Consider the following 27,972-nt stretch of genomic DNA (forward strand, 5'->3'; position numbering starts at 1 on the left):
AATACAGAAGTGGCTCCTCCACAGATATCAAGCAGGGCATAAGATGGTGGTTATCTTTGTTTTGCCCATCTGGTGCAGGTAAAGAAGCCAAAAAGGTGAGAGTTGGTTCTGGTTCCTCCTGTATTGTTGGTGCAGCTCTCTGAGAAGTCCCACTTCCGTTCATTTCCTTGTTTAGAGCTGCCTTTGGGGCAGGTCTCCACACTTCCATTTCCCTTCTCTGAGAACGCTGTCCATCCCCCTCATTCCTAAGATAGTCTCACGGAACGCAGGCTTCAACATTAATAGTCCTTTGTCCTCAGTGTTTGACGTGCTTGCCACCTCTTCCCAAGGCAAAAATAGAACTTGAGTTATTTTCCTTCCTGATTTTTTTTTTTTTTTTTTTTTTTTTTTTTTTTTTTTGCAGTTTTTAAGGTTGGTATTTTTTCCCTTATTCTTCGGTTTCTAAGAGATTAAAGAGGATGTGTATGAGGGTTTTCTATTATATGTGAAATTTGATCCATTTCTTGAACTTGGCTTTCTCTGGATTGGGGCAGCAGCAAGGGGAGGATTATTTCTCTCAATATTTCCATCTTAACCTTTGTCCTTTCATGCCAGGACTCTGATACTCTAAATGTTAGCATTCAGTACCCCCCCATCGTCTCCCTTTCAGGGTCTCATGCTACCCAGGCTGACCTTGGATTTGATACGTAGTACACGCCCCCAAACTGTCCACAGACATACAGACACACAGATGAACACACACTAAGTGCATGTTTTTTAAGTCATGGAGGCAAAAAATACAAAGCAAAACATAAAACACGAATGAACTCAAAAGTATCACAGAGAGGAGGATGTAGCTGATTTCCTTATCATCCTGTTTCCACCATATATGTTTGGTGGAAACATGTTTATATGATGATGCAGTTTATACAATGATGCAGATCAAACGCAGACTTCATGCATGCTGGGCAAACACCCTACCCACTGAGCTACACCCCAGCCCTGATATGACCTTCAGTCCTCTCCATTGATACTTTTGAGCTCACCCATGTTTTAAATTTTGCTTTGTTTTTTTTTTTCCTTGCTTTTGTAACTTAGAGGGAAATTATACTTAGTGTGTGCCCATCTGTGTATCTGTATATCTGTGGACAGTTTGGGGGCATGTACCATGGCATAAGTGTGAAGGTCAGAGAACATCTTTGTGGAGTGGGCTCCACTCCTAACATCTTTCCCTGGGTACCGGGCTCCATCCAGAGCCATTCATACCCTACTTCTGTAGTGTTCGCTCAGATCTCTTTTAGGTTTATGCCATTGCTGAGATTTTTTTTTCTCTTTTTTTCTTTTGTTTCGGGGGAACTAATTACTGACCTGTGTGTGTGTGTGTGTGTATGTGTGTGTGTGTGTGTGTTGTGTTGGCATACCTGCAAGCTACTGGTTTTCCTCCTCTAGGATGTGGCTTTTCTGGTTTGGGGTACGACTGGCTGATGCAACTGCATTTTGAACATCTGGACTGTTGTTTTGGGTAACTCAGGATCCAATACCAACCTTCTGTTTTGGTAACAGTCCTGCTGAGGCACAGTGCCAAGGGTCTTGCCTTCTCTTGCTGATGTTCCAAGGCAACAGCTTTGCAATGCTGTTTGGTTTGTTTCCTTCTCTGGGGCGCTTGCTCAGTCCCCAAAGATGTCTCCCGACGGGTTGGGAAAGGCTTCTGTGGACCACTTTAGTGTGAGTGGGCCACCTTCTGCTGAGGAGCAAGCAGACACTGCTTGTCTTGTATCTCTGAGTCACCAGATGGAAGGCAGCAAGGAAAAGGACTGTTGTCTCTTGGCTAATGAACTGGAAAAAATACTTGTCCCTGTGTGAAGTGAACTCGGAAACCCTAATAGGGTTCTTTTTCTTTACCTGAAGAAGCAAGTTCTTGTTGTTGCTGCTGCTGCCGGGGGTTCAGAACACACACAGCCTGTGGGACGCTCCACCACTATATATTTGCAAACGGATACATTTGTGTAACAACATTCTCTGTTTCCTAAAAACAGCAAAAACTCGCTTTCCAGGTGACACCTGTCCCATCTCCTGACAGCTGTGAATGTACCTTGTCCTGGGAGAAGGAAAGATGCTTCCATTCCATTTTAATACCTATAGTCCACACCCAGTTACCACCTCCTCCTCTGATACTTGGCTAAAAATATGGAGTAAGCAAAAAATGACTCTTTAGTGTGACAGGCATTTTTTTTAAAAAGGTCACTGGTACCCAACACCGGAGGACAAACCACATCAGACTTGCTACAATTGGGTAAGGTCTTCACTACGCTGAGAGAGGGCCAAGGATGAGCTCCTTCTCCCTAAACTCATCTACCTGGAAGTGGATTCAAGCTCCTGGTTTTCCATTCACTCTTCATGAGGCAACTGCCTCCCATACCTGGGAAATAGTTTCACTTGATAAAAAAAAAAATCCAGTAAGGACCCGCCCCTTTGCAGAAAAGTCCTAACAAATGAGATCCTGGTGATGCTAAGCCAAAGAGTTGTAGTTCTTGTGCAGGGAATCTAGCTAGAATTTTGTAGATAGATGGACAGCAAATGGCCTACCTGGGGCTTCACTGCCGGCCTGGCCTGTTTCAGTATCTTGCACATGTATAAAGTGCATCTTTTGGTCCAGAAGTTGTAAGCACACTGCACACTGAGGGTACTTCCTCACAAGTCAGTCGTTTCATTAGGGCACCCCCGTTACGGAACCACAAAAGCATGAGGCAGTGTAGTATAGTGGTTAGGGGTGTCTCATGTGAGAAAGATCTCATATGAGGCTCAAATATACACAGGTGTGCCATTATGCATGTGTAGGTATCTAAGTGCACAATGTATGTGTACACATATATAAGCATAGAGTAGGTCGTTGAAGTTTCTAGGGACTTCCCTGTGTTTCCATCTCCTTGTTAAAGTACTAAGATTATGAACATACTACAAACTGAGGCTTTTATGTAGGTTCTGGGGATTTGAACTCATGTCCTCAGGCTTTCAGTCAGGCACTTTGACCTACAGACATACCTCACAACCTTGTGCTATTTTTTCATCTGTATATAAACTTGAACACATGCTTTAAAGTTTCTGGGTCTCATTTTTTCCGCAGTTGTAAAATGGGAATGAGATGGCTACGTCATATATGTATGACATACATATATGGTGTATTTATGAAGATAATGTACAAGACCACCTCAACATTACAACCAGCACAGAAAAAAAATCACATACCCTGGTAAGTCACCTGAACAGCTATGACCTGTCACAGTCCCTGGGTAAACTGCTTCTGCACAGAGACAACACGACAGCCCACACTTTGAGTCTATATACTTTTGACAGGACTGATTTATTGTGGCTTAGACAGAGCTTTGACAGATGGGAGTCATGTGATTCCCCACAATCCAGCACAGCAGGAGCCCCAATCTGAAAATAGCAACAGCCTGGACCCGAGGCAGTTTAAGAGACCGCTGAAAGCAAAGGACAAGCCAGTCACATCAAGGACTCACTTTCAGGAGCATGGGGGTTTTCAGAAAGGGGACAGGCAGCCTGACATTCCTCAAGAGTCCCCCGAAGGCACTCACTGCGCATTGTAGACTGGTCTAGTGAGCCATGTGGACCGTTAAGTGTACCTCTGTCTTGCAGGAAAAAACATCATGTCTGCACACCAAGTGAAAAGGCAGGGAACTAATTTCTCTACCACCAGGCAAGCACTACCGGAAAAAAAAAAAAAAAAAGCAGGAACAAAAATACCAAACAACCCAAACATTTCACTGCTACAAGCCAGAAGAAGGACTTTGGTTGCACGGAAGACCCTCTTGTGTAAAACGATTTCCAAAAAGCTGGACCAGTGAAGTGCCGTATTTACAACGCTGAAACATCACTGTAAATCACTTAAAAATTCATCACCACCACCCCCAAAAGACAGTGGCTACGTAGCTTTGGTACAAAGAAGGCCAAGTTGCCTGCAAGACTTTAATGAATGACACGCTATCCTGCGAACGGCTGCAGTGCCAATGCCAGACAAAAATCCAACACCAAGACAGGCTTCCCACTAATGCTCGGTGATGATGGTTTGTGGGAAATCCCGTTCCTCTCTGCGCTTGAGGTTCCTTGATGGTGTATGAGGGAGGCTGGACTATCTGGTCTTCGAGGTTCCTCCAGACGGGATGCTATGGGATGAAGTTACCTCACCCAGCTGATGGGCACCCAGTAAGTGTCCTTGCTCAGTGCCTCTATGACAGATCTGAGCTGGCTGCAGACACCCTGCAGGTCCTGTCTCACGAGCACAGTGTCTATCAGGTGCCCATAGTGCTGATCAATGAAGGCAGCGGAGGCCGCCATCTCTTGCTGCTGTTCATCCTGCAAGGAGAGAGACAGTGTGTGGTCTGGGGGATGCTCCCCCGTCAGACCCGGCCATGATTGAATGTGCCAAGTGGATGCCTCTGTCCCGAGAATAACCTTAACTGTGAACTCAGGAGGAGGGCTCAGTAGCAGCGTATCACACAGAAGGAAATCAATGGTGGCACACACAACCATTAACTCACAAAATAGCCACCGAAGGTCTATGAACTGAGAGCCATGGTTTCAGGATGTCTGGTTAGATCTGTGTCTATGCCAGCATTATATTCCTAGCCTGAGATATTCCCAAAGAGATCCGAAACGATGTGGCGGTGCATGCCAGTAATTTCAGCCCTTGGGAGGCTAAGGCAGGAGGAACGTGAGTTCCAGGGCAGTCAGGGCTATGAAGCAAGACCCTGTCTCAAAAAAAAAAAAAAAAAAAAAAGTGGGAGAAGTGGGGGAGATGTATTGATTAGTGGTGAGACCTTGGGATCAATCCTTAACATCATACAAAGAGAGGTTGAAAAGATGGTTCATTAGGTTACAGTGTCTGCCGGGCAAGGATAAAGATCCAAGGTTAGCTCCCCAGCAGCCACAGAAGCACGCACACACCCTTGCACACACCCATGCATGTGTGCATGCATGCACACAAGCACTCACACACACCCATGCATGTACCTATGCATGCACACTCCTGGTGAAAGACACCCAAAGCTGACCTCTGACTACCATCCTCACATATGTGTACACACAACACATACCCTGCACATACACACACTCACACAGGCATGTACAACACTTGGGTTTGACTCAGAAATTCAACAGCTGGGTGTGTTCTGTTCCACTCACATAGAGGGCCTCTGACAACCTTCGGTTCCCTTTTAGGAAGGATATTAACATGAGATGGTAGAGGATGGAGAGTCTAAGCAAAGCCACCCTGCCTGGATTAAAAGGAATGATCCCACCCCCTGGAAAAGAAAGCAATGTGACCATCTTTTATTAGTCTTGTAAAAGGAAGGGAAAGATGGCCTCATGCAGCAGCTATGGCCTCCGTTCCTCTCCCTTGGAGTACCTATAGTCATCTACGTGCAGTTCCTTTAAAGGAGAAACAATCAACTTGGAACTTACAAGTAGAACTTCTGGGTCCTCAGAGTCGGGGGACACCGGCGGCGTCTTCCTTTTCTCCTGAATTGCAGGCTTCACAAATATAACATAGGGCTTAAACTCGGGGGTCCTCAGGTGTTTTAGTGCCTAAAAACATGTTCCAGAAAATTATGTGCGTTTTGCAACCAGTTATCACAACACATACATTCTAAAAGCTCAGTGCTCTTGGGTTCCCATCCTCAGTGACATCATCAGTCCTGGTAGTTTCAGTCGGAGACAGTGGACGTCCACTGAGCAAAACTAACGGAATTCTCTCATCCTTCCTATGGACACTGAAGTCTTTTGGACCCGGCAGGCTACTTGAAGGGAAAGGAAAACTCCAGGGCCTCATTTCGGAGTCTCTCTTAGCTCAGACTCTTCAACTCAATTAACCCCCTCCTTCAGTTCTTTTGTGTCTATCTGCCCACAGCTGAGCCAAGGGCACTGAAGCTCTGTCACCATCAATCTGCCTCTGCTGTATGTCACTGTGTCACTGCGCTGTTCCACAGGCCGCCTTCTGATATTCAAAGAATCGAAGGTTTGCAAAGTAAATGAAACGATGACCTGCGGGGCTCACTGGAAACACACAGGTCTTTCCCTTTCCCACATGCAAATCACACTTGCTAACAGAGTGTCTGGACGTAAAGGTCTCTACGTGTTAACACCAGCATTGTATTTCTGTGCACTATTGGCACACACATACCAAAAAAAAAAAAAAAAAAAAAAATCAATGAAATCATCTTTAAAATAAAAATCTTTGAGGGGATGTGTGTGGTAGCACATCATGCCTTTGATCTCTGCACTTGGGAGACAGAGCCAGATCTCTGAGTTCAAGGACAATTTGGCCTACAAAGCAAGTTCCAAGACAGCCAGGACTACACAAAGAACCCCTGTCTCAGAAAGAAAGAAAAGAAAAGAAAGAAAGAAGACTCTTGGAGGTGCTGAAGAGATAATTCAGCTTTTAAGAGCATTGGTTGCTCTCCCAGAGAACCCCGTTTCAATTTCCCAGCACCTACATGCTGGCTCACAACTGCCTGCAAGTCTAGTTCCAGGGGCTCCAATGCCGTCTTCTGGCCTCCAAGTCTGCTGTAAGTGAGCCTAGGTTCTCTGCAGACGTAGCAGATGCTTTAGAAAAACATCGATTTATTTTACTATTTATGTGTGTGTATGTGTGTACACACACACTTGAACTTGCACATAATTATAGACACCTGAAGAGGCCAAAGCAGGGTGATGGATTCCCCGGGAGCTGGAATTAAAGGCAGCTGTGAGCAACCCAGTGGGGAAGCTCTGGCCTTCTGCAGGAGCAGTGTGCTCGTAGCTGCTGGGCCATCCGTCTCTCCAGCCCCTAGATTGTGACTTTCAACTACCAACTCTCAGGGAGTCCAAATAAGAGAGTCATTCGCTTCTAGGTGAAATGTGCTTTTGGAAATAGGTTTCAAGCCGGTTCAGGTCAAAGAAAGCTCACAGTTTATACCCTCCAATCAAAGCTCTGCTCCTGTAGTAGGGAGGGGGGAAAATTCCTGGTGCTGAGTTCAAAGCATGGAATTTTTTTTTTCTGAAAGACAAGGTTAAGATGGTGACCAGACTCCTGAGGAGCCGGCACCATGCCAGCCGTGGGGAACTGGGGCTACCTTTGAAGCTCTGCGCAGGTAAAGCTGCTCCCCAACTCTTCCCTGCAAAGTGATCTCAAGGTGGTGGTCTGCAGCCTCCCTTCAGCCTCCCCCTCACGGCATATATTTGTTCCAGTTGTAGAGGCAGGAGGCTCACGAGGAAGGAGAGCAGCAGCAGTCTTCACTGGATGTGCACACTAATCATTTCCTGCCCTGTTACAATTGGCCAGACAGTGCCAGACATTTTCAAAATTTCATCTCTGTGTGTGTTTTGTGTGTGGATGTGCATGTGCGCATGCAGTGTCTAGGGCATCCAGAAGAGGGCGTCAAATCCCCTGGAACTGGATTTGCAGGTTGTTGTGAGCCGCTTGTTCTAGGAACTGAACTCAGGTCCTCTGGAAGACCTTGGTAGCAAGCACTCTGAACCACTAAGCCATCTTTGTAACCCGGCCCCACCCTTTCTTAGACACGTGCTTACTGTGCAGCCTAGGCTGACCACAAACTCACAATCAGCTTTCCTCAGCCTCCCCACACTTCTGTGACTATATACACCACCAAGCCTGGATTGCCCAGTTGATTTACGATTTGTCTCATGTAGGGGTTATTGTCTTGGATCTCAAAGGGTCTCTGGGCTCTCTCAAATTAATCCTGTTTGTGAAAATAGCAGGGCATATTTGGGGCGAAAAGATTTCATCCAATTTTCAAGGAGAGGACCAAGCATGCTTAAAGTCAGTGCTCGGAGCTAAAACGTCCTTAGACCAAGCTCATGTTTTATAGATAGGGACCCCATGCCCACCCCAACCCCCAGGTTCCATACACTCATATTCCCAGATAATCCAGGAACTCACTTCTGGTTCTACATCCACCAAACAAACTTTGTTTTTGGCCATAACGGCCTGGATGGCCTCCAGGCTGATCCCATAGAAATCCTCCTTAAATTCGCCATGTTCCAGGAACCTGAAACATCGTCAGAAAGGAAAACCTTCAGTTCCCGAGAAGCCCCAACTTCACAAAAACCAGGAAAGGGGACATCCCAATATGATCTCTCTCCCACTTCCTCCTTCCCCTGTCCTTCCCAGACGCTCACCCGTGACCCATGGGGTCAAGTACTGGTACAATACTAATATAAATATTGATACAATATCGGGCAGTCACAGACACTCGGTTGTCAGAGGGCCCACTGGCCCGTGAAGCAACGCACTTGTTGTGATGTATGTCGGCCTCAAATGCTTGCTTGGAGACAAAATGATACTCGACCCCTTCTCTCTCATGACTCTTCCGGGGCCTGGTGGTGTCTTTTAAAGAAAGAAGGATTATTGGGCCAAGAAGAGAGGCAAGCCCTTTGCCCGAAGCATCTGTGCACAAACCAGTACTTCCATCCATCGAGTGTCCCCAAATGGTGCAACTCTGATACAAGCAAAAGAAGCCCCCTCCACCCCTTTTAAAGGCAAGATCTCAAATAGCCCAGTCTGGCCTTGAACTCACTGAGGATGACCTTGAACTTCTGCTTCTCCTGCCTCTACCTCCCATGTGCTAGGGTTACAGGTGTGTCCCATCATGTTCTGTTGACTCGGTGTAGGGGACTGAACCCAGGGCTTCAAGCATGCCAGGCAATCGCTCTAAAAATTGAGCCTCAGCCCTAGACCCCAAATAATATTTGCTATCTGGGGAACCCAAAGCCCAGACATGGTTTGCACCCCAAACCCCAGCCATTCAGTGCCAGGGACAATCTCGTGGTTCCGTGTCAAACACAGGCTTCTCGGTGCTCTGCTGCGCTACCTTGACTCCGGGGCTTTGAAATAGTCACTGAAAGGTCCTGAGTTCCCATTTTTAGCCTGGATTTCCTCATCTGAGAGCAAAGGGGTACACAAACATTAGACCCTGCTTAAGCGGCATATGGGTGAGCGTGTGCATGTGCAGAGGCACATCCGTGCTTACATACTTGCACATGTGGAGGGCAGAGGTCAACCTTAAATGTCATTCCCCAGGTGCCTTCCAGGGTCTCACTTCGCCTGGAATTCACCAATTCTGCTGGCTTTTGAGAGCCAGGGAGCACAAGACTGTCTCTGCCTCCCCATGACGAGGGCAAAGGTCATCTAACTCGCTCACTACTTTATTCGAGTTCTGGGAACCAGACTCGGATGCTGTGCTCTCCCAGCTGAGTCACCTCTCGGGCCTGGGCTGTGCATTCGTTGTGCAGCTAGTTCTCATACTGAGACAAGAAGCCATGCAGACAGGTGCCCCCATACTGAGCAGATACCAGCTCTCGGACACACTTCTAAAATGCAGCGTCTCTACCGAGGTCCACGGTGGAACCGTGACACATGTCTGGGCCAATCAAGGTTTTCACAGTATGAGAGGACATATGAGAGCGACATGTAGCTTTTTGCCAAAAGCATGGGAACTTTGAAGAGTTGTCTAGCTGTCAAGCCGCCCCTAGGATACTCTGTTTCCATGTGGCATCAGGGCCAATCCCCCAAAGAGCTGCTAAGAGCCCTTTCCCATGTCATTGGCTTCAGACTTTTATTTCTCCAATGATTTGATGTCAGACATCCTCATGAGCCCACACGAGCCTCCTGCTCTAAGTTCTACTGCTGTGAAGGTGCCCAGTTCTTAGCACAGCTACCCCGGGTCACACACACCTTCAACCCTTGGCACACGTTGCTCCCTGTGCATAGCAAACACTTCCTTTCTTTCCCACCTGGAAAACTTCTATTTATACCTCAACATAAAAGTGGTTGCCTCTGGGAAGCCTTCCCTGACTTCTCCTTGCTGTGGATCCCTGGAAACAGGCAGGCTTGAATCCTGAGTAAAGGCTTCTCACTCAGAGACAGAAGTGTGTGTGAGCAATTCCTGGTATCCTGCTCCATCCACCTGAAACCTAAAGGCCGGGACCTCCAAAAGTCCTCAGAGAAGCTTCCAGAGTGGCCTCCACAGCCGCACTACCTCCCCCAAGTCTCCTCAGACTAGGCTCTAGAAGATGATTCTGATGGCCATGGGCTAGGCTGTTGGCCTGGGCATCCAGGAAGAGCAATGTGCTTTATCAAAGGCTTTGTAGCTGCCCTTCCCCAGAACTTTCTAGAAAAGATCATACCTGCCCCACAATGTTCCCTCTCTGTGGCCACCAGACATCCACACTGTATACCACGAAGGGCCAGAGAATGAAGAAAGGCATGCAGTGAGAGACAGGATGGGTTGGGTGTGTATGGGGTGAGCAGGGTAAGCAGCCATTTTGCCCTCTGTTAAGGAATGGCCTGGGGTCAGCTGCTGGGCTCCAAGCCTAGCTCCGCCCCTTTCCCCACTGTGATACTAGGCTAATTACCTTCTCTGGGCCCTTGAGGTCTCCCTCCTCAGTGTGAGATGGTGACAGTACCTCTTCTCTGGGTACTATAGTAGCAGCCAAGTTTCAACATACAAGAGCTTAGTACCTGGCTCTCATTCTCTTCTCCAGAACCAGGTCCCACACCTACTGGCCCTTGGCATCCCACTGCCTTGGGGATAATTAGAACCCCAAGAAGCGTGCTGAGCCACCTAGCCAAGCTAGTAGCCAACGTACCTCCCATCTCAGCAGAGACCTGACACCACCTCCCATGACTAGCTCTGTGGCTTCTGGGATCAGGGTGCTCCTATCCAGCTTCAGTGTGCTCTGGACTCATCTCCCTCCCCAGGCAAACACCAGGCAGGCGGTAATTTAGCCATCTCAGAGGGTATTAGTGCGCCACTAATCTTCCCATCATTCCTAGGTCCCACTATATGCATATAGCAGACAATGTCTCAGGGACTCTCACACCTAAAGTACCAAAAAGGTCATGATGAACATGAAGAATCCAGTCCGTGGAAAACACGCATGGGGGCACGGGTATGGGCATTACATGTGCAAGTGTGGACACACACACACACACACACACACACACACACACACACACCCTCTTAAGCCCTCTTACGTGGAACGGCAACACCAAAACGTTGGGGGTCCTCAGCCACCACTCTTAGCTTCAGCTCGTGCAGGTGGGCTCCCAGAGACCCTGAAACAAAGGGCAGGTTGATTCAGTCCCTACTGAACTCCTGAGGAAGCCAGACCACCTAGAAACTCGGGATGTCACCTACCAATGAGAACCACCAGGCGGGGCCGCTCCCCAGGCTGGTGTTGGTACCTGGCCACTTCCTCATAGGTCAGCAGCACCTGAGGCTCAGCTCCTGCAGGGACCTTTGCTTCCTGTGAGCCAGCCAGCCTCTCTCTGCAGCCTAGCCGGAAGCTTCTCCGAAGACCAGCTGGCGGGTAGAAGACGAGGGTGGAGGTGAGAGGAAACGAAAGGACAAGGTTGCATTGGTCCTGGGATCCCCAAATGACCTCCAGTTAGGTGGGCGTGGAGGTAGGGCTGGGTACATGGCTGCCCAGCCTCCTGCCCTGGATGGCCAACTCAGGAAGCATGCTGACATAAAGAAAGGGCAGCCCCCACATCCAAAGACTGGGGTTCAAGGTCACTGTTTTCCTTGGCCTGTGACTGACCTTGGGTTAAGTCTCTTCATCTCTCTGAGCCTCAATTTGCTTATCTGTAAAATGGGAGCTCAGTGCACAAGTGGATGGTTTGAAGCTAGATCCTAGACCAGGAGAAATGCCCCTGAAGGACGTTACTGGGACAACTGGTGACATTTTAATAGCCACATATAAGACAATAGACTTGTACGCAAAGGAAATGTCCAGGATTTGATTGTTATCCTGAAGTCGTGTCACAGGATGTCCTTGCCCTTAGGAAACACAAACTGAGGCATTTGGGGATAAAGGGACAGGATGTGTACATTAACTCCCAGGCGGCAGAAAAGGAAATGAGAAAGCAACGGAGTCCCCAAGTCTCTTGGAGGACAAAGCATCCAGGAGTTCTCTGATTCTGTGAGTTTGAAATCACATCTAAATAGACACTGGGAGACATGTGCCTGTCATCTATGATGTTTAAGGGAGACACAAAAACCCCATCACTGTGTCCTGGTGAGGTTCACGCTGAATAAACGATTAAGGTGAGGAAGATAAAATTAGTGTCAACACAGGGCTCTGTGCCTCTCTCTAGCTCTGCAGAGGGGCGGGGCTTGGGCCTCAGTTGGAGGCAGCCTTCTACAGGCTGGCTGTTTGCATGGAGAGGAACCCCTCCCTCAAAGCTCAACAGCCCTTGATGATTCCTGGGGCTCGGATCTCAGGCCTGTGCTTGAGGAAAGGATGCCAGAGAGAGCCCCCTACTCACCCACATAGTGTCCTTTGAAGTTCCCATCACAGTCACAGGTCTCTGAAAACCCAAGGGAAAGCGGGGTGAATCATGTCGGATATATATCAAGCCCAAAAGGTCCCAGCCCACTAGGCAACCAGGTGAGCCCGCTGGGATGACCATCCAGGGAAGCTCTAGAGAATCCAACCTCTTGAGCGCCAGGGGATCAGAACTTCTGTTTTGCTCCATTTTCCATGCATAGGCCCCATCAACTTTTCTAGCCTTTGGAGATTCTGGACCAGGAAGCCCCCTCCCAGTTTGTCCGGGTTCCAGATGGGACTCAGAAATAAGATGGAAGGCCTCAACCCTCAGCCCTGTCTTCCTGTTTCCTGGCTCTTACCTATCCCTGGGGTCCCAGCATTTTCCCTTAATGCCAGACACACAGGGAGGGGCCCTAGGGCTTTTGAAGCCCATTCCCACCTCACACATCTGGGCCCGGACACCCAGGTGTGGGGAGGAAAACCAGCCCCCTCAGCCCCAGATGTTCCACAGGAAAGGGGCGTCACTCATGTGCACAGGGGACAAACACCAGGCCTACCTTTGTCACAAGGCTGATCATCTGCAGTTTGCATAAAAGACAGATGGGACAGCGTTAGTGCAGGGAAGCAGGAAACCCTGCGGCTGAGAGGCAGCTACAGCCTCGGCAGCCTGAAGGGAGCTCCATCTGTCCTGTTCCCCTGCTCCAACAAGCCTATGATCTGAGCGGGGGTGCGGTATTAAACCCCCAGCCCTGTTCTAATTAGTCTTCCTGCGTGCGGCTCATTAGCAGCCGGAGAGAGCGAGCACATGGTCAGTAGGAGTGGCCTCCTGGCTGATTTACTCAGCAGCCTCCTCAGGTGAACAGCAAGCCTGGAAACGTGGCCATTCAAAATGGCCGATAGAGCAGAGGTAACAGTCCACTCTGTCCTAGGGTTTAAGACCTTAGAAAATGCAGGTGCCTGAGCAGGCCCCTCACTCAGGTATGAGCCAGCAGCAACAGAGGGTAGATTCTGGAAGAGCCCCTCTCTGTGAGGGACCCTAATCTTAGACATGTTCACAAGGCCTCTAAAACCCAACATGGAAGTTCACACAGGAGCCTCCATCTTCCCATGTGGGGAATGGGGCTGTCAGCCTACCCAAGTAACAGGGCTAGGACCCAAGGCAAGAGAGGCTATGTCTCAGCACAGAACAGTGGGTAAGCCTGTTTTCAAGGCCCAGACGCTGTACAGAGACAAATACCAGATAAACACTGAATACCCAGCTAAATCTGTTTCAGCAAAGAATTTCTTACTATCCTTTAGTACTACACGGGATGCCCTGAAATGCAAGTTGTGTAGACTTCAAATTCAAGTCTGCTGAGTGTCCTCTTAGTTGGAAGCTCCCAAAGATGTCAGAGAGGTGCAGGGAGCAACCTTTTGGCTTCTCTGAGCCACACTGGACAGAACTGACCTGGACCATAGAGGGCTGTCCAATCTGTGGCCCACAGATTTGAGGATTTGGGGAGGGGACAAGCATTGGAATGACATTGAGACAAAATTGTTATCTACAAAGTTCATATCTGAGAACCATACAGTGAGTTACAAAAAAAAAAAAAAGTAAAAAACAAAAACATAATGGTTTAAGGAGTTTTACAATTAGGGGTATAATTGTATCCCTAGCTATCTTAGGAAGCATAAGGCCTGGTTCCCATTCCATGTCAGTATATTTTAATATTCAACTTCAAAATGTTCCTTGGGAAGCTAACAAGAGCCGAGCATCTCCTTCCAAACACAAACACCCACAGAAGTTTGCAGATCAGGCTGGTGCAGTGTTACCATGCCCTCCACGGATCCCAATGTAGAAGTCCCTCTCTGGGACAGCTCCCCTCCCATCCCCCTCTCGGCTTCCTCCCACCTTCTCCTTCTTCTGGAGGTCTACAGGCCAGTCAGGGCTTTTGATTCCCCTCCAGCCAACTCAACATAGGCATCTTTTGACCCGTTCCCCACCCCACCTGTCATTCTACTCACAAGGGGGCTTTTTGAAGTTCTGGGGGCTTGGTATGGTGCCTGTGGTTCTCCGGTAGCTCAGCCTCCTGCAGAGACACAAATGGACATCATCAGCTGGGTCCGAGAACTGGCTGAAGAGAGCCTTCTAGAAACTTGGGGAAAGCAAGGCCTGAATCCCACGGCTGGGCACACCTGAGTAACACCAAGGACCTCCCGCTACACAGTGGGTTCTGGGTAGGGAAGGGAGACACTTTCACAGAGCCCACCAGCTTATAAGTCCTGCAAGAGTCTTGTCCTTCCAAAGACAACCACACAATAGAACGCTGGCTGGTGCTCCCAGTCACTGTTGCTGGTTATGCTACCATGGCTGACTCCTGAGGCAAGGAAGTTCTCCTCCACCATGACCCTGCCTCCCCATCTCTGAGGAAAACGGAAACTATTAGAACTCTCAGGAAGGGTTATTGGTCAGGTAACATCTGCCACATACAGTCATTGTAGGGTGTGGCCTTCCCCAGCAGTATCCAATGTGGTCATCAGACAGGCTGTCGCCTGGGTCTCCCTAGGTCAACCATCACCCCCAGAGCTCTTGCAGCATCTAGAGTCCACATTTCAAATACAGACAAAAGTCGGGAAGAGAAGGCTTGGCTGGTAAAGCGAAAGCATGAGGAACCAACGATTTAAAACAAACCAACACTGGATGGTTGTATATACTTTTCTGGGGAGGCAGAGACAGGCGGATCTCTGGGGCTCACTGGCCATCAAGAGTAGCCAAAATAGTAAGAGATCCTGTCCAAACATAACATTAAGTGGAAGCCATTGAATGTTAGCCCTGGCCTCTACGCATGCACACCCAACTGCACAGGTACACACATACACACATGCACAAAATTTATAAACAAACAAACAGCATCGATAAGAGATTGCTCCCTCCTATTCTAAGACAGTGAGACCTGCAAAGCCAAAATCACAGATAGGGTTCAGGGTCCCTGAGGAAACACCAGCAATCCTCAGACCTCAGACTCTCCCAGTACCCACAAGGACACTGACCCAAGATCAACTTGGAGTTTCTGTGCATTTAGGGTAAAGCCGAAGGGTTTTCTGATGCAGACACCTCAGCCTAGAGTCCTCAGCAAGAGGACACTGAACAGGTGAAGCACCCACTGCATTCTGCCACCATCGAGATCTATCAACCACCACCGCATCCTTGTAGATTAAGAGATATGACGAGAGCCACAACCCACAGGGGAGGTGGTACAGTCCTATCTGACCCCCACTACACCCCAGAATTTACCCTCTTAGAAATCTAGCCCAAGAAACTATGAACTCTGAAGACTCTTCCATGTGCACAGTGGCAGGCAGACAGGCAGGCAGGCAGCAGGCAGGCAGCAGGCAGACAGGCAGGCAGGCAGACAGGCAGGCAGGCAGGCAGGCAGCAGGCAGGCAGGCAGCAGGCAGGCAGGCAGGCAGGCAGCAGGCAGACAGGCAGGCAGGCAGGCAGGGTACTGGAGCAGTGCTGAGGACTCATATCTCAATCCACAAGCACAAGGCAGAGAAAACTAAGTTGGAATGGTGTTGGCTTTTGAAACCTCACAGCCGGGCTGGAGAGATGGCTCAGAGGTTAAGAGCACTGACTGCCCTTCCAGGGTTTCAGAGGTCAATTCCCGGCAACCACATGGTGGCTCACAACCATCTGTAATGAGATCTGATGCCCTCTTCTGGTGTGTCTGAAGACAGCTACAGTGTACTTATATATAATAAATAAATACATCTTTAAAAAAAAAAAGAAACCTCACAGTCCCACCTCCAGTTTCTAAATCCTTCCTAGACTGGAGTTCCATCAACTGGAGACAAACATTCAAATATATGAGTCTATAGGGACCATTGGCATCCAAACCACCACAATAGAGCATCCTAAATCATCCAGAGAAGAGTCAGAGCCAGGAGGATGTGGGGGATGGAAGAGCTATATGTAAAATTCGACATCATTCTATGCAAGGTCCTTAAGCATTTACTGATTTTGGTATCTAGAAGGTTCAAGAAGCAATCCTAGTGTATACTAAGGGACAAATATGCAGGTGGGCCTGATGGGAGCCCTGTAGGGAGGCTGAAGCAGAAGGCTGCAAATCAGAGCTAGCCTGAACTACAGAATGAGTTCAAGGTCAGCCTAGGCGACTTAGTGAGAGCCTGTCATAGAAAGAAAAGTGAAGCAGAAGGCAAGGATGTAGAAGCTGGGAGCTAGAGCATCTGCCTAGCCAGGTTCTAGATTTAGATCCCCCTGAAGTGGGGGGAAAAAAGTAAATGTCCATACATTTGTGTAAGTTTCAACTGCCCATCTCACTGGCCACACACAGCCACAGGGACAACTGTATTTACCTCAGTGGGCTTCCCCCATGACATAAGTGGCTGAGACCCAAGGGGTTTCCATGTACCTGGGCCACCAGCCACCCCATTACAGTTGTACCCCAATCCTACCTCTCCTGGAACTGTTTGGAGGGAATGAGGCCAGCTCGAAGGTTGGTGTCTCCCACTCTCTTGGCCTGCCACCAGGTGGGGTCATCTTGGCTCACCACCTCCAGGACCTGCCTCCGCTGGAAGGGCAGACCTGCCTCCTGGCAGGGGATGGCACGGTCCTCCCGAGGGTCGTAGTGGAAGAGGGCACGCATGAATACCTGGATGAAAAGGACTGAGGTGAGGACCCTTCTACACAGGGCATAGGCCACGAAATGACAGCAGCCATTCATAGTGAGAAAACGCATGTGGCCCCGAGAGTTAGAGACACCTTACATTTGTTTCCTAGTGTTCCTCCTCCACAGGGGATATTCGAACCAGGAAATCCACAGGTAATGGGGCAATGAATGGCTGGGACATGGCTCAGGGTACAGCGTGCTCTTCTAGCACATATGAGACCCTGGTTCCACCCAAGACCCTGGTTCCAGCCCCAGCACCAAAACCAAAAGCAAACAAACACTGGGCAAAGGTACATCGGACGCAAACCTGACAATCTAGTTCAATGCCCTGGTTTCTTCCACTGGAGAAAACTAATGCCTACAACTAGCCCTCTGGCCTCTATGTGTACACTGTGGCACGCACACATGGGCATGTGAACGTGTACACACACACACACACAAATTAATTAAAATGAATTGTTTTAAAAGAAAGAAAAGGTACGGATAACCCCCCCACATCTGATTTTTCTCTTTGCCACTGAAGCCTTTCCCTGTGGACTTGATCCGCCCTGCTTAGAGCCTCAGCTACGCTAAGTTAACAACGAATCCTGGAGACAGAAAGCGAAGCAGGCACAATTTGTAACAGCTATTGTTTTTCACTGCACAGTGAACTCAGGGCACCATCTACCCCAGAGGTCCTCAGAGGAAGGAGCTCAGACAAAAACCACAGTGGCCAGTCTTGTCCTCCCGTCCCATGCTGGTAGCTGACACCCACAGTTTTGACAGCTCCTCATCCAATATCCACCATGTTCTTGGCCGTGTCTCCTCTCTCGGGAAGGTGGAAGAGGACTCGGGGCTGCCTCCCATTTCCTGGTTCTCTCGTCTCCCAGTGATACAGACTGAGTTCACACATTCTCGTTCTAGACCAGATTGGACCACTATTTCAGTGGCAGGTACTAAGGAGATCAAAGGTCACCTTCACACATAACCTCTGTGAGAGTCCCTTGTGTGCCCAGAACAAAAGATTAAGCTAGACTGCAGTAAGAACTTCCTGGGCCTCTGTGGTAGGGACAAGTACCCTCCCCCAGATATTGACACTATAGTGCAGTGGGTGGCTGCCCAGACGGAGCAGTGGGTCACGAGAAAAGATTTAAGAGGACTGGGCTAAGGGACAGGGTACCATGCTCTCCTCTTGTCTCAAGCCTACAGAATGCTGTGGGTCAGTATCATGTATGCCCTGGGACTTAATCCAAGAGTGCTAAGGAAGAAACAGTCATGAAGACGTTGTTCCTTCACTGGTTACAAAACAAGAGGCCAGTGAGTCCTTCACCAATAAATCACTGAGATCTGCACTGGGCCAGAAGCTGTCCTGGGCCTCCTTTCAAGCATTCAGCACAGGGTGGCAAGGCTGGGGTTGGCCCGCTCCACCCCACCCCGTCCCCCAACAGAAAGTGCAAACCTCATCCTGTTTCTCTTTCTGCCTTATGCCCAAGAACTTGAGGTCCAAATTCAGTATGAAATTAAATTGATACCATCCTCGCTATCCTCTGATTCTTTTAAAAAATATTCATTTATTTTTTTTATTGCCTGCGCATTGGTGTCTTTGCCTGCATGTGAGGGTGTGAGCTGCCATGTAGGTGCTGGGAATTGAACCGGGGTCCTCTGGAAGGACGCTCAGTGCTGAATCATCTCTCAAGCCCCTCCTCTGTGATTCTTAATAATCCACCTGGGCTTCCACAAGAGCCTGGCCCTGTGCCTCCCTGTCCCTGGCTTCCGCCCACTCCCCCTTCCTCCAGGGGCTGCACAGAGCTTTCTGAAAGTACTTGTGGTTGGATCAATCCTCTCCCTGGGGAACAAACCGGAACAACCCCTAAGGCAGGAGAGATGGCTCAGCAGGTAAAAGCACTTGCCACAGCTGATATTCTGAGTTCACTCTCCAAAACCCACATTGGAAAAGGAGCAAACTGACCCTCACAATGTCTCACCTGACCTCAATGTGTGTGCTGTGAGGCATGACCCCTAACAACCAATAAATAGGCCTTCTCACCGCGATGGGACTGTCTCTGGGGCTCTGGTGTGTCCTCCCATCCCCAGTCACTTTGTGCTGGCTGAATGACTTCAATGGTTAGCATCTGCAGCCTGTTGCCTAAAGACTTCCTGCGGCTGCTGAGTCTGCTGGGCTCTAATCTAGCAGTCAGGAACTACAAGAGAACAAAGCTCCCCAGGCCTGGTAGGAGTTGATCCATACATCTCCCCAGCTCTTGGCTGGGAAGAACAACACGCATGTTCTGATCCTGAGAGCCGGTTCAGGATTAAGCACCAGGCACCCTCAGTGGGTGGTGACTTCTGGGTAGCATTTGCTCTCTGTAGGACTGCCTGTCCTTCCCCTCTTCTCCCCTCCCTACCCATGCAACCTAGGGTCACTTCCCACCAAATAAATCGTCTGTCTTCAAACCCTTCTGCCAGCCAGGGATACCCAAACCAGAGAAGAACAGTACCGAGCACCTCACAGCTGAACCCACATCCCCAGCAACACCCCTCCCATCTGACCCTCAAGCCCTACTACACTGTCTCAGATTTCCCTGAACGTGGTTCCCACCACAGGCCTCCAAGCCCCTGTCTAACAGATGCCTTGGCCAGACCTCTCTGAAGCTTCAACCTTACCTCCCTCCAACCCCCAGCACCCAACCCAAAATGGCTCTGGGTCTATAGATCCTTCCAGGATCCCGTGCTACACAGCAGTGAAGCACTTGTTCAACGGTCCCCGGTATAATAGTTCCACACTCCCTTTCCACAGTCAGAACCCTATGGCAGAGAACCCAGCACAGAGAGGTCACCACCCAAGGTAGGCACAGCAAACAGGCTAATGGCAGCTACTACATTAGCCCAGGATTCAGGTCCTCGGGCACATTCTCCTCTCCGTGGCCCAGATTTTCTACTTCAGTTACAGTAAGCTTGTTTTTTTCTTAGCCTGCCATGGAAAATCCGGTTTCCAAACAGCAGGGCACAATGAGTCACTTAGGACTATTAAAGTCCTTGGCTGGAGACAGGTGACTAGGGCTCGGTGCACAAGCTGTTCAGATGACTTTGCCCACAGATTAGCAAGGTTCAGAACGCCCACCCTGGCCCAGCCGAGAAAGCTGCAGGAAGACTGATACCTTGCTCTCTTTGAAGCGGTCTTCCTCCTGGGTGGCAGGGATGATCTTGAGGGTAATGGATCCCTGGGACTGGGCCTGAAGAGAGAGAAAACAGAGGCCCATGGCTTTCCAGCCAGTTCTGTGAATTTGTCTCCCTTCCTTTCTTCCAGGCCTAATAATGGATGGGTGTTCCAAATGAAAGACAGACTGGCAGCTTCCCCTCCTCCACCCTGGCAGAGTTTGCTAGAAAGAAATATTGCGGCTGGAGAGATGACTCAGCGGTTAAGAGCACTGACTGTCCTTTCAAAGGCCCTTAGTTCAATTCCCAGCATCCACATAGCGGCTCTGTAACTGTTATGAAGTTCTAGGGACCCAACACTTCACACAGACATACACATAGGCAAAACACCAAAGTGCATAAAAATAAATCATATATATGTATATATAGAGACATATATATATATATATCTCAAGTATCAGCCTGTGATAGTTAATATTAACTGCCAAGTAAGAAAATAAATACACTGCCTTTTCATGGGACAGAGAGGATGATGATTTTGGGCAGAACTCAAGACAGGCATACATTGAATTCCAGCTCCCTACAGCTCCAGACCTCAAGAGTCCTAAGACCTTCCCTTCTTGATGTTCTTCAGGCTATTTAAATTTTTTAAAAGATGTATTTATTTTATGTATACCAGTATACTGTAGCTGTCTTCAGACACACTAGAAGAAGGCATCCGATCCCATTACAGATGGTTGTGAGTCACCATGTGGTTGCTGGAAATTGAACTCAGGACCTCTGGAAGAGCAGTCAGTACTCTTAACCTCTATCTAAGCCATTTCTTCAGCACCCTTAAATTATTTATGTATTTTTATTTATATTAATTAATTAATTTTTATGTATATGAGTTCTGCCTACATGTCTACCTATATACCATTTGTATGCCTGGTGCCTGTACAGGCCAGAAAAGGGCATCAGATCACTTGGGACTGAAGTTATAGACAGTTGTCAGTTGTCATGTGGGTACAGGGAATTGAACCTGGGTCCTCTGGGAGAGGAGCCAATGCTCTTAACCACTGAGCCATCTCTCCTGCCCCTCTGGGGCTATTGTAATAACCTACTTCAGTCCACTTATCCTAGGTCTTTTTGAGTAGTAGTTCCCCGTCTTCTCAGTTACAGAGTACGTTACCCTTTTCCCATGCTAATGGCAGCTAGGCACAAGTTGGAAAGCCCTTTCTCTCCCTAAATTGCCTAGAAGGAGACGGGAAGTTAGGATAAACCCGAGACTTGGAAGGGTTCCCGAGCAAAAGAGCTGGGGTGAAGAAAGAGGAAGTGAATGCTGAAGAGAAGAGAGAGAGATGCAGGTGAACTGGAAACCATTTTGCTTGCCCCATCCTCACACAAACTGGGGAACAGAAGCAGGTCTGCTCTGGCTCTGGGAAAGCCCCTGCTCTGGGTCTCTGAAGACCTCCCTCCCTGCAAATGGGCTATACAGACCAGGATTTGGCTGATCTCGTCTGGACGCTTGTGCAGGACAGTGATCCCATTCACCTCTCGGAGCTCGTCACCAACGTGGACCAGACCTAGGAGACGCGGAGATGGAGGTCGGCTCAGCACTAGAACGGCCCTGACACTGGACTTCGTGGCTCTGGGCACTGGGCAGATTCAGGTCTAAAGATGAGGAAGGCTGACACGAAGCACTGAATTCAAACCATTGTCAGGGAGGTCCTCATGTACAAGGTACATCTGAGAGCCAGGCACCTACAGCTGTCCTGCTGAAGCTGCCACACCAAGGAGTTATGAAGTCAGCAGCACACATAGGTGCCTCAGCATAGAAAGATGCATTTCTTCTGCCACATCTCTGCTTGGTGTGTGTGTGTGTGTGTGTGTGTGTGTGAGAGAGAGAGAGAGAGAGAGAGAGAGAGAGAGAGAGTGTGTGTGTGTGTGTATGCAGGTATACAAATATATAGGTATATGGGGGGTGTATGCTTTTGTGCACACACATATGCATACCTCAGGCACCACTCGCCTTGTTCTTTGAGACGGGGGCTTTCACTGGGATCTGGGATCACTGATCTGACACCTCCCTAGCACTGGGATTACAAGCCTGTGTGAGTACACTTGGGTTTTTACATGGGTTCTGAGAATCAAACTCAGGGCTTCATGCTTAGGTGGCAAGTCCTTGACCAACTGAGCTATCTTCCCAGGCCCTATCTCTTTACTCTCCTGGACTGAAGACACACACCAAGCACACCTTTCTTAAGTCTTAGTAAAGGAACTTAAAGGCCTCAGTGTGTGTGTGTGTGTGTGTGTGTGTGTGTGTGTGTGTGTGTGCGCATGCGTACACATGCACATCTATTCATCTATGTTTCTATCTATGTATCTACCTACCTACCATCTATGTGTATGTATATATGTATGTGTGTTTGTGTGTGTGTATATACATATATATATACCTACTTATCTATATATCTACCTATCTATCATCTATGTTTGTTTGTTTCTATCTATCTATCTATCTATCTATCTATCTATCTATCTATCTATCGACTCAGGTGGCCTAGCTGATCTCAAACTCACTCTGTAACAGAGGATGACCTTGAACTTCTGATCCTCCTATGTCTACCTACTGAGTGCTGGGATTTCAGGTGTGCACCATCATGCCTGGTTTTAGGCAGTGCTACAGATGGAACCTAGGGCTCCATGCACCCTAGACAAGCCTCCTATCAACTCAGCCGTGCACCCAAGCTAGCTCCATTTACTTTAACAGGCTTTTGCTGTGTTGCCCAGGCTGGTCTCGATCTGTTGCATGCAAGGAATCATCCTTTCTGAACATCCCTTCTCCCAAGCAGCTGAGACTATATGCACAAGGGCCACCACACGCAGCACTACTTAGCCACTACTTTAATGACAAGTGTCCTGACAGAATTTGGCCTCTCTCGGTTGCTCTGAGTGGACACTGGGCCAGCAACAGCACCGTTAGCAGCACAGATTTCTGAATCAGTCTATCAGATGTTATCGATATGCTCATTACTGTTTGGGAAGTAAGGTCTAGTTCCCCAGGCCTGGAGGGGAACATTCCCCTCCACTGAGAGGCCCACAGTGATGGTTTGTATATGCTGGGCCCAGGGAGCGGCAGGATTAGAAGGTGTGGCCTTGGAGTAGGTGTGTCACTGTGGACATGGGCTTAAAACCCTCACCCTAGCTGCCTGGAAGCCAGTCTTCCACTAGCCTTCAGCCTTCAGATGCAGATGTAGAACTCTCAGCTCCTGCATCATGCCTGCCTGGATGTTCCCCCTGCTTCTACCTTGATGATATTTGACTGAATCTCTGAACCTGTAAGCCAGGCCCAACGAAATGTTTTTATAAGAGTTGCCTTGGTCATGGTGTCTGTTCACAGCAGTAAAACCCCAACTAAGACACCCACCTACCAGATTTCCCATGCACTAATGAATACCAACTTGTTTTCCATCCAGACTAATCTGGGTCATGAACATATTCCTGTCCACAGCAGTTTCATGAGGTGACGAGGTTACTGGAGGTGACAAGGATCAACCCATCCTAGCTAGGAATCTCCAACCAAGAGCATCCCCAAGCTTAGGAGTTATAATCTTCTGCCAAATGCCTGAGCTCCTTCCTGATCACCCAGTGAGAAATCCAAGCCCATTAGGCTTCAATTAAATTCCTATTGACCTTGGGACCTTGAGAATCTCATCCACTAATCCCCAAATCAAAGCAAATCCCACAAAGGTTACCCTAGAGGTGGGAATAGAGCACTACGATCTCAGCCAGGCCAGCATCCCATAATTCCACTGGCTCCACTCACCGCTCCGATCTGCTGCACCCCCTCGCATGATCCTGGCCACCACGACAGCCCCCGAGTGCTCATCCCTTCGGATAGTGGCCCCCTGAATGAGAGACAAGGACAAGTCTAGCAAGGTAGCCTCTACATGACTTAGGGTTTTCCTCATTCCTCCCTCTGATACCCCAGAAGGTAAATCCATAGAGACCTCCCCAAGGCTGAGCACACCATAAAAAAGACTGGGGGTCTGGGGGGATAAGCAAAGCTCCACACTTTACAGTTGACAAAGCACAATGCAATGGTCCATTCTGCACAAGGGCAGGCCTCCTGCGTTGGGTGTGGTGGCACAAGTCTGCAACCCAAGCCTTCAGGAAGCAGAGAATGGAGAATCAAGAGTTCAAGGTCATCCTTGGCTATAGAATGAGTCTGGAGCTAGCCTGAGCTATCTGAGACCCCATTTCAAAAAGAATAATAACTAAATACAGTTAGTGAGATGGTTCAGCTGATGAAGGCATCTCCCACCAAGTCTCAGTTCGATCCCCAGGACCCACACTGCTGAAAGAGAATCAATCCCCACAAGTTGTCCTCTGATCACCACTCTTGGGCTGTGGCAACACACTACACACACACACACACACACACACACAGATGCACTAAATGTAACTAAACATTTTATATAAATAAATAATACATGAAGAATTGGGTATCAGAGAAGCTAAGCATCTTCAAAGGCATCCTTATGGAAATAGAGGAAGACGCTTTGGATGATGCTGAAGCCAGTGTTTCCTGTCTCATCACAGCCTTTGTCACTTGCAAAGGCATTTAATACTGAGGACAGTATGTGCTAGCAAATTCTCAACTTGCCTCGAGCCAATCCCAGTGTTCCTGGGCCTTCTGTTGCTGCCAACGGGAACCAATTATGCCCCCACCAGAGCATCAGGACCAGGATTTGGCCCATGAAAAGCAAAAAAAAAAAAAAAAAAAAAAAAGATTTCATGGATTAAAAAAAAAAAAAAAAAAGCACTAATGAGCATTTCCTGTACCAGGTATGAGCAGGCCCATGTCAGCATGAGTGGGGAGGGGAGCCAAGTGCAGACAACCCAAGATTGATACCCAACTCAGCCACTGACTAGAACTCTTGTGGCCTCAGCAAAAAAGCTCTCTTATGCTCTCTGAGCCTGCCTCCTCTAGGAAGAGGAAGAGCATTTAACTTGAAAGGTTGTCACAAGGGTCCTATAAGGGAAATGCATGTAGCACGTAAACAGTAAGTAGCCAATAAATGTCTGTCATGTGTTACTGATGTTACCATGCAAACACTTCACATTCGTCATTAGAGAGCTCATGTTATCATCAGCACAGATGATACATTCTGCTGACTACAGAAGCTGCCCACTGCACCTCCCGAGGCCAAAGTCTCTACGTCACTGTATATCACATACTCCTCTCACACTGTGCGTGAACAGCAGAGCTCCCAGGCTGTTTGCCAACTTCATGACACAGGTGAGGAAGCAGAGGCAACAGAGACACCACCATCTGTTGGGAGGCATGGCTCACCCATCACAGGGCAGCTGGGGAAACTGGAACCAGAGAAGGCCAGCTCTGAGGTTCTCTGAGGCGGGTACTAAACAGCCTGGACATACTCCACTTCTTCCGATCTGATAAACTCACTCCCTCTCTGCCCAGCCCACTGCCTCTGGATGCCATGCAGAACCAGCGCTCACCTGTTAACCTCTAGGAGAGGGGCTGTGCCTAAACTGCCCCAGTATTCAGAGCTAGAGCGGCAAGCATTGTCTATAAAGGATGGAGTAGACATCGAAGGCTTTGAGGTGGGGCTCAGGTCTCTGCTTTAAGTACTTGACTCTTCACGACAAAGGAATATGCATGACCTTGCTTTTAAAAACAATAGGAGCTGGAGCAATGGCTCAGCCGTTAAGAGCACTGACTGCTCCTCCAGAGGTCCTGAGTTCGATTCCCAGCACTGACTGCTCCTCCAGGGGTCCTGAGTTCAATTCCCAGCAACCACATGGTGGCTCACAACCATCTGTAATGGAATCTGATTCCTCCTCTGGTCTGTCTGAAGACAGCTAGTGTATTCACATAAAATAAATATTTTTAAACAACAACAAAATTAAGCTGTAGGCTACATTTGACCCTTGGACTGAGTCTATTAACTTTGATCATGGTCACCCTCAACACCCACACAGCTGCGCAAGATGGCTCAGCTATAACTGAAAGACAGTGTCTCCCGCTGGGAAAAGAGTATTCTGTGGGGGGAGAGAAAGGTGCATACCAGGGGCTCCTTATTCTTCACCAAGCGAACAATCTTCACTGATTCCTCTTCAAAATCCTCATCAATATTATCAGGCAGAGGGGGAAGAACAGGGTCAAAATTCTTCTGAGCAACCGTGTCGTGGACCATGAGCACAGCCTGCCAGGAAAGCCAGAGAAAAGGGCTGGCTCTATGTATTCACAACGTTAGTGGTCCTTGGCTGGGCAGAGCCTAAGAATCGCCCCCCTCCCCAGGGCATCTCTCAAGATCCTTCACACAGAAGCCTCTGCCTCTCCACCTCAGGGCTCCAACTCCAGCTCTCTCCACCCCCGTCCCAGGAGACATGGCTGTGTGGGTGTGCAGGGACTGTGGCGTGACTACCCTGAGGTGGGGGGTGGACAGCAGCTGTAGCAGCTCTCGCTCATCACTGTGCACGGAGGCAGCCTGCAGCTCCTCCATCACCTGTAAGAGAAGAAGACAGGAGGCTGGGGTGCCCCTTGTGGAAGCCTGCTGGAATCCCTGCGGGGAAAGCCACAAGGATCCCCTCAGGAATGGCCGCAGCACCCAGAAACATGTCATGCTTGCCACACCAAGACCGGTGGAGGCTCTGGGGAAATCAAACCAGGGACCAGAACGCACTCACACAGGCGCTAAGTGTAAACCTACTGTGTGCTGTGGCTTTAGATGGGTCTTCTCAACAAACCAGATTCCGTGAGCTTGCTATTTAAGGATGAAGCCCAGTGAGATCACAAATCTTACCCAAGGTCACAAAGCTCACGGAGGCACAGCAAGAATTTAAACCCAGCCTTGTCTGGATGAACAGCTTGTGCCTCTGACTCTAGGCTATTCCGAGGATGAAGAAGCTGGGGCTGAGAGCGTTGGGTGGACTTCTTTAAAGTCACACAGCTAGAGGCAAAATTGGCAGTGCTGAGGCTGAGTGATATAACCCTCTCCAAATGATCACACTGTAGAGGAAGGAGCAAGCAAGGTGCAGGTCTGCCACTAACCCCCACAGGGCCATCTTCTTTCCGAGGTCCTCTGGGAAAGAGCCCCAGCTCACTAGTTGGATATCAGGTGACACATATAGAAGTCAGTCTAAGTCAGCAACCGGGACAGCTAAACCAAAACCCACAGGGACTAGGCCCAGGAGGAGTCAAGAAACCAGAGCCAGTCAGCACGGACACTCAGTGAGTTCCTTGAACTTGGGACTTCATGCCAGCCTCTCAAAGCTCAGACACAGGCACTATCTGACCTACTAATGTCACCATCTCTTGGAACAGGTGGAGAGCCACTGACCACATCCAAGGCTCTCGTGTTCCAACCGAGGGAACAGGTTTGCTCCAGAACACAGTCAGCAGGGATCACTATGTCCTGGCTCAGGCTAAGGCTAAGAAGACTCTCCTTGATGCCAGAAAGTTCTGGAAAGACTAGAATGAAAGAGGGCTGAAGCTCAGACATACAAAACTCTCCCTCTCTCCCTCTCTCTCTCCCTCCCCCTCTCTCCCTCTCTCCCTCTCTCTTTCTCTCCCTCTCTCTCTCCCTCTCCCTCTATCTCTCCCTCCCCCCCTCCCCCCCTCCCCCCTCTCTCCCTCTCTCTCCCCCCCTCTCTCCCTCTCTCCCTCTCTCTTTCCCTCTCTCCCTCTCCCTCTATCTCTCCCTCTCTCCCTCTCTCTCTCTCCCTCTCTCTCCCTCTCTCTCTCTTTTTCTCTCTCTCTCTCCCTCTCTCTCCCCTCTCTCCCTCTTTTCCTCTCTCTCTCCCTCTCTCTCTCCCTCTCTCTTTCTCTCCC

At 49.0% G+C, this 27,972-nt stretch overlaps 1 protein-coding gene across 7 annotated transcripts in view; it reads right to left on the reverse strand.

Annotated features, from left to right (window-relative positions):
- Positions 1–3,341: 3,341 nt before the first annotated feature.
- The window catches only part of MPP3 (MAGUK p55 scaffold protein 3), a 27,249-nt gene continuing 2,618 nt past the window's right edge, over positions 3,342–27,972 (reverse strand). For 2 of the 7 annotated variants that reach the window (XM_080923764.1, XM_080923765.1), the window contains exons 5-19: positions 26,567–26,647; positions 26,207–26,344; positions 23,941–24,022; positions 21,612–21,697; positions 20,135–20,209; positions 16,783–16,979; positions 14,332–14,396; positions 12,885–12,905; positions 12,326–12,367; positions 11,196–11,360; positions 11,033–11,113; positions 8,290–8,383; positions 7,937–8,045; positions 5,461–5,583; positions 3,342–4,353 (exon numbers count right to left, since the gene is read on the reverse strand). In XM_080923764.1, the coding sequence (XP_080779890.1) occupies positions 4,177–4,353; positions 5,461–5,583; positions 7,937–8,045; positions 8,290–8,383; positions 11,033–11,113; positions 11,196–11,360; positions 12,326–12,367; positions 12,885–12,905; positions 14,332–14,396; positions 16,783–16,979; positions 20,135–20,209; positions 21,612–21,697; positions 23,941–24,022; positions 26,207–26,344; positions 26,567–26,647 (1,536 nt within the window). In that variant the 3' untranslated portion in view covers positions 3,342–4,176. Of the gene's footprint in view, positions 4,354–5,460; positions 5,584–7,936; positions 8,046–8,289; positions 8,384–11,032; positions 11,114–11,195; positions 11,361–12,325; positions 12,368–12,884; positions 12,906–14,331; positions 14,397–16,782; positions 16,980–20,134; positions 20,210–21,611; positions 21,698–23,940; positions 24,023–26,206; positions 26,345–26,566; positions 27,582–27,972 lie in introns of those variants that run through there. The other 5 variants (XM_080923770.1, XM_080923768.1, XM_080923769.1 and 2 more) reach the window with 5 other exon arrangements.

This window comes from Micromys minutus (genome assembly GCF_963924665.1).
Source record: "Micromys minutus genome assembly, chromosome: 10".
Classification (NCBI taxonomy): Eukaryota; Metazoa; Chordata; class Mammalia; order Rodentia; family Muridae; genus Micromys; species Micromys minutus.